Source organism: Peromyscus eremicus, chromosome 12 (genome assembly GCF_949786415.1).
Source record: "Peromyscus eremicus chromosome 12, PerEre_H2_v1, whole genome shotgun sequence".
NCBI lineage: Eukaryota > Metazoa > Chordata > Mammalia > Rodentia > Cricetidae > Peromyscus > Peromyscus eremicus.
The window spans coordinates 43,280,938-43,287,115 of NC_081428.1; the positions used below are offsets into that span (position 1 = coordinate 43,280,938).

The following is a 6,178-nucleotide window of genomic DNA, read 5'->3' on the forward strand; positions in this document are numbered from 1 at the left end:
GAAAGGAAAATCTAAATGTTAAAATAATTTTTAAGAGTTAAAAAATAATTAACCAATTAAAGCTTCCATTATCTGTCTGTTTTTCATCACAGGGATATGCCAAGTTAACTCTTGGCAGGGTCCCTTTAAAACTTTCATTATGGCAAATAAAGTTTTTCCTAGGTGTCACTAGTACCAAACTTTAGAATCACACCAATTATGTTAGCACAGATTCAAAATCTAATTCAGTAATAAGCTGCCCTGACAGCTAGTGTGTTATTATACCCAATCAAGATTTAATAGGGCCCAGGATTCCGCTAATGAATGAGTTCAAGAAAGAAAATGAAATACAAGATTAATTCAAATCAATATTATTCTCTTTATTGAGGCTTTGGAAAACCAACAAACAGAATTTGCACACAAAGCCTTCGGGTCTGAAATACAGGGTTGTCATCCCAGCTATTCTGGAGGCTGAGGAGGCCACAAGTTCAAAGCCTGTCTGGGCTACAAAAGTAAATTCAAAATTTTGACAACTTAATGTGATCTTGTCTCGAAAAAAAAAAAAAAGAGTCAAAAGTACCTTGGGGATGTAGCCCAGTGGTGGGTAGCACATCTGCTCAGTGCGGATGACACACCCAGTACCACTCAGGGAAGGGGAACTGTATTTTATAGCTTGTAGAATCTTTTTCAGATGGAGAAGAAATTCAACTTTTGAAAAGTAATCTTATAGTACTATTATTTTTAAATTATCTATATGTATAACCTATGCATCACTGATTGACGATCTTCAAATCTCATTTTGGTGAAATCACGCACAGAGAGAATAAATTATTTTAAGTCTAAGTGACGTGCTATGGGTAAGAGACAGGAAAATGCTACTTGGCGTCATCGCTGTCTAAGTGCTTTTAACACTTATATACCAATAACGTCAAACAAATGGCAAGGACAACCAGACAAAAGCATAGGAAGGTACTCAGCTGCTTTGCTTTTTAGCACCAATTCATTATTCTCTAATTTCCCGAGCATCCATGTACACTCAGGGCATTTAGCATCTATTAGAAGACGAAAGGTTTCTTCTGTTTTCCATCACCTGGCTCAGACTCCTGTGCAAACCACATTTAGGAACCTCAAATTAATAAATTATGACTCCAACCACACAGATTAGCAACCATTTCCTTACCCTCACTTCAGCATTTCCAACAGGAGTACAACGCTGTTCCTAAAAGGCAGAATCCAGACAGAAAACCAGTGTCCAGAATGAGGTATGTATCCTCTATTCTGCTTCCACTGTGCTTTGTTTGAGTCTATACTCCAGCCCTTTCCATACCCCATGGCCATTACCAACTCATATGTCCCATTCTAATACTGCCCTCCTGATTCACAGACCAGGATAGTGCTATGTCTTACCTTGTCTGCCCCAGTAATAATCACTTAGTAACACAAAGAGACCCTCAGTAAGTTTTTAGGAAACCATGCCTGTAACAATTTTGGAACAAATTCCACATTTGATTTTGTGTGTATTTAAACCTGTATGTGTATTCAAGAATAGTTCTATCAGTGTATCAATGAGACATCCACTGACCCGCTGGTTTAGGGTCAGTCTCTTAGACTCATAGGAAGAGCTAAGACCAGAAAACTGGCCAAAGGGGATGCCTTGGGATCCACCATTAGTCAAGTTCTCAGTGCATGCACTGTGTGAACTCTGCATTACTGATTACAAAACATTACACATCTAACAAAGAACACAAGGGGCAATTGCTTTCTCCTATTCTTGGTGACCTTGGAAAGAATGCCTGCCCTGGGAAAGCAGAACAGTTAGTTGCAATTGAATTCTCAGTTGAGTATCTTAAGTTCTAGAGAGCAAGGAATGATAAAACTATACGCTTACGAGGTATGTCCTTTACAGCCCTAGACTGATTCACTGTCCCTTCTAAAATGAGTTATGTTACTTAGTAGTGACTTGCAAATAATACTTGAAGACCTCCCCAAAGGAAGAGGCTTCATGAAGAAATCTGTAACCTTACACTTAAACCTGACTTTTGCTTAACAACCTACCTATTAGACCTGAAGACTTTTATTCTGCTAGTCACAAAGTAAATTCATACTACCGTAGCTACTTTTCTAAAGTAATACATCAAATGGTAATATTTTTGTACTAGTAATAAAGTTCCTGAAGAACCATCACATAATGTTGATATTATGAGCCATTCCTTCATCACTGTCAAATATGAGAAGATGAGCCCATGCTGGGGAAGACTTCTACATTACAACCTTCACTAACAGGTTGCCAATCAGGATTAGTAATTTTCAGTGCCTTTCTCTTACTGTGTGATAAGGGTAGAAATAAACATGCCAAACTCTTAGGACAAATGACGTGACTTTTCTCCACAAAGCCCACAAATGCATTCACACTGTCATCTTTGACAAGGAATGAAGATGAATAGGGAAAGCCATGCCACACTTTTGCCAACACCGGCACCCACATCCCACTAAGTAGAGACTTGGGGTAAGAGAGATCCCTGTGTGTCAAACTCCTCAACTGTAGAAGCTCAGTTAAAAACCCACAAAAGGGTTAATAAACAATGGCAGGTGTTTAACTGTCAAATAACCATCCACTGACTATAACTCACGGTGAAATAACTCGAAGCAGTTAATATGTAGGTAAACAACCGGTCACAGAGCAAAATTATGCATACCACTTTTTTTTTTTTTTTTTTTTTTTTTTACTATTTCACTGACTTGACAGCAACTATTGCTCACCACTTCCTTATAGAAATCTTTGTGATTTTATGTTCTAGCCCTCAATTGTAAACATACAGATGCCGACCATCTTGAGGACTGGTATGGACAAGGACCATCTGTGAAATCTGACCCGTTTGTTGCCTACTTATGTAACAGAACTGGAACAAGCCTTGAATTTCCTCTCCCACCACTAACTAATGACTCAGGCAATAAGGATGACCTTCAAGGGCATACTCTATAGAGAAGCAAAGACGGCTCATATTGTGCTTGCCAAATACATGCAGTTTTCCAACTGCATATTTTTCATTCTTAAGTGTCCAAGGCTAAAAACCAAAACCTGACCCCAAGCAGCAAGTTGCAATGTTCTGACATCATGACATCATTCTGTCTGGAGCACTTTACTATAACAATTTTTAAAAATTGGCAGAAGCTTAAATAGGTCACACTGAAGTCCCAAACTAATGCTATCCACCTGGTTAAAATATTCTGGTGCTGCATTTGACACCAGTGACCATCCAAGGACAGGCCTATGGTTTAGTTACCTTATCCACAGCCTCCATAAGGATACATAAAAATAAAGCAAATAGTGCCACCTCCCAGTATTGTTACTACTACTCCATGGCTTCTTTGTATCCAATTTTGTCTTTAGTAGCAAACTCAAAGATAAATGCCACTCTGATTTCAAACAAGCTTTGGCTCATCCTTGCTTAAGGAGGAGCATTTTCTTTAATGTCTAAAATGCAGCAAAGTCTGTTTCAAAATCATAAAGCATAAATTTGTGCAAAGTAAGCTACCACATTTGTCTCACAAGCCTCCTTCCACAACTAGCTTTACTGTAGGGCCCTGTGAGGTGCTCACACTGCCCTTTTAACTGGACTATTCTGAGAACTGACATCCAGTTTGGTTTCTTCTTGTGAAACTAGAGTTCATCTAAAAGCAACAAGCAGAAACCACAGAAAGTTTCTGACACTCACTGGCCCACACAACCTCCAACATACATTTTCCTTTCACAATAAACAATGTACACCCAAAAAAGGTTCCCTGTTTCAAAATGAAATAGTAGATGAAAGAAACCATAATGATGATGCCACGAACAGTAAAGAAAAAGAAAAAAAACTTTCTTAATGATAATGACTTGACACAGAAAAAATGGAAACTCCTCAAGTAAAACACTGGTTCTTTCCCCAGAGAATGTTTTAACATCACACATGTGGCTGTCCCAAGTGTGCTCCAGCTGAGACTTTGGTTCACTCACTGTTTTTAACCTTCTGTTATCTAGTAGAAAAGTAACCCCACATAAGACTAAACAAACTTCTAAACCACACTATAGCCATACACCCACCAAAAGCAGCCAATGGTAAAAACTCCGGATATCTGAGTGATATCCAAGAACTCTGGACCTTGAAAAGCAAGACAAAAGGTTAAACAAAAAAAAAAATCTTTGCTGGGAATCCAACTTTTCCAAACACAGAATTGAAGAAAAATGGCCCAACACAAATCCAAAAACCTCTGCCATAATGATGAGCATTATTAACCATATGTATAAATGGAAACTGGAGATAACTGCATTCAGGGTGGACAGGCCTTGTGCACACACTGAACTCACCACTTTGTCCATGAGCTTCCAAGTCTTCTCTACAGTCCTGCGATCAGCTGCAGCTTGCTTGGGGGGTCCAACTGCATCCTGAATAGCATCAATGATCCCCAAAATTCGACCTTTGCGGGGGTTTCCTCCTCGACCACCAGGATTTCTGCCATTCATAGAATTTGCCATCTGGAATCTTAGTCCTTTTTGCAAGGTAGATTTTCAGAAAGAAGAAAAGTTAGCTGGATATAAAGTATTTTCCCAACAGGAAACTGAACTGGAGAGGCTCGCTTGTACCCACTAGTGATACTCCCCACCATTGTGAGACAAAACGGACAGTCCCATATTCAACTTTTTTAGTAACCCGGTGTAATTGCATTCTCCAAGTTAGGAACTGTAACGCTAGGTTTGCTTTCACAACAGTAGAAGTTAAAGATTCATCTTCCTCCTGGTTTTCCACACAGCTACAGCTCACCACCAACAACAAAACAACTTTTAACAGATAAGAACTCAATGTTCCTCCCCCTTCTGTTGTAATCCAGATTCAAAGTAACAGAGCCGCAACCCCTAAAATTCACGTTGGGAGCTTCACTGAGAAGCCTCCTTCACGCTGTTAGATTTCGCCAAGTTATTACATAAATGCAAAGTGCTCCGCACACGCATAAGGGGCAAGTCTGTTGTCAACAAAGGCGGAGGACTTGGATTTCCCCCGGCAAAAGCCAGCAGCCGCGGACACACAAATAGTTCTTTAAAGCAATGCGGTGAGTCGTTTTTCCCTAGAGCCAAATAAACGAACCAACAAACAAGCCCTTCTTAAAAAGCGGTGTGAACCCGGCAAGGGCGGGCACGCACAGCGGAGTTCACTTCTGGGGTGGCCCCTAGTCTGCCTACCCGGGATCAGAAGACCCAAAGCTTTGTTTCAGGACGCCTGTACCCCTTCCCGGGTTGGGCCTTTCGTCTGCCACTCGAGGGTCCCGGAAAGGGACGCGGAATGCAGCGAGGATAAAGTATCCCTAGCCCCAGACCTGGCCCGGGTGTCCCACAGCTTGCCCGATCCCGCGCCAGTCGCACGCACCTCCCACCGGCTGCAACCAGCCTGAGTCCGCTCCCTCCCGGGCCTCGGGCCAGCCAGGGACTGCTCTTTAAATCCCCACTTGGCTCAGGCCCGTAGTGGCGACAGCAGCTGGAAGCCAGGGCTGTCCCCTCTCCCTGATGGCCCGCGCCCAGCTTCAGGGCCCCCGGGCCAGCAAACAGCGTCCAACCTCGGAGCTTCCCCGTTCCCTCCTCTGCTCAGGTCACCGCGGCCCTCCCGAGCCACGCGTGATCGTGGGTCCCACTCTACACACACACACACAACACCACACACGCTGCCCTGGCTGGGGTGGCTCGGGCGGGGACTCTGTGGAATCGCCCTAAGAGAGAGCTCCGGGGAAGAAGCCACGGAGATCTCGGGACACCGAGACATGGGGACGCGGCAATTACCGTGCAGACAGCTCCACGCCCGCCCGGCCGTCCCGCGCCACTCTCGGGAGGCCGCCGCAGCGCCCGCCGGAGGAGGAGACCACTCACTGGCCACCCCACCCCTGAGCCATCCCCGGAGACTAGGGCGCGGGGCGGGGCTAAGGCGGGGCCTCAAGTGGCCGGGCCAATCCTGAGAGCCCGCTCTCTGCCAGACAGCGGGCGGAGCCAATGGGCGGGACGCGAGTCTCCTCCCGCGCTACCCCCGGGTCCACGTCCTCCACGGTACACAATGGCCCCAGAGGAAGGCCCGCTCGCCCGCGTCCCACTTGGAGAAGAACTCGTAGGGGAATGGGGCCTAGGGTAGCCTGAGACAAAAGTGGGGCAAGGAAAAGAACTGGAAAGAAGCGGCAA

General features: G+C 44.2%; 1 protein-coding gene across 1 annotated transcript in view; it reads right to left on the minus strand.

Annotated features, from left to right (window-relative positions):
* Cblb (Cbl proto-oncogene B) overlaps window positions 1-5,888 on the minus strand; it is a 193,593-nt gene extending 187,705 nt beyond the window's left edge. Inside the window, exons 1-2 of the mRNA XM_059276843.1 lie at window positions 5,789-5,888; window positions 4,328-4,509 (exon numbers count right to left, since the gene is read on the minus strand). Coding sequence (XP_059132826.1) covers window positions 4,328-4,495 — 168 coding nt within the window. The 5' untranslated portion in view covers window positions 4,496-4,509; window positions 5,789-5,888. The remainder of the gene's footprint in view (window positions 1-4,327; window positions 4,510-5,788) is intronic.
* Window positions 5,889-6,178: the final 290 nt, after the last annotated feature.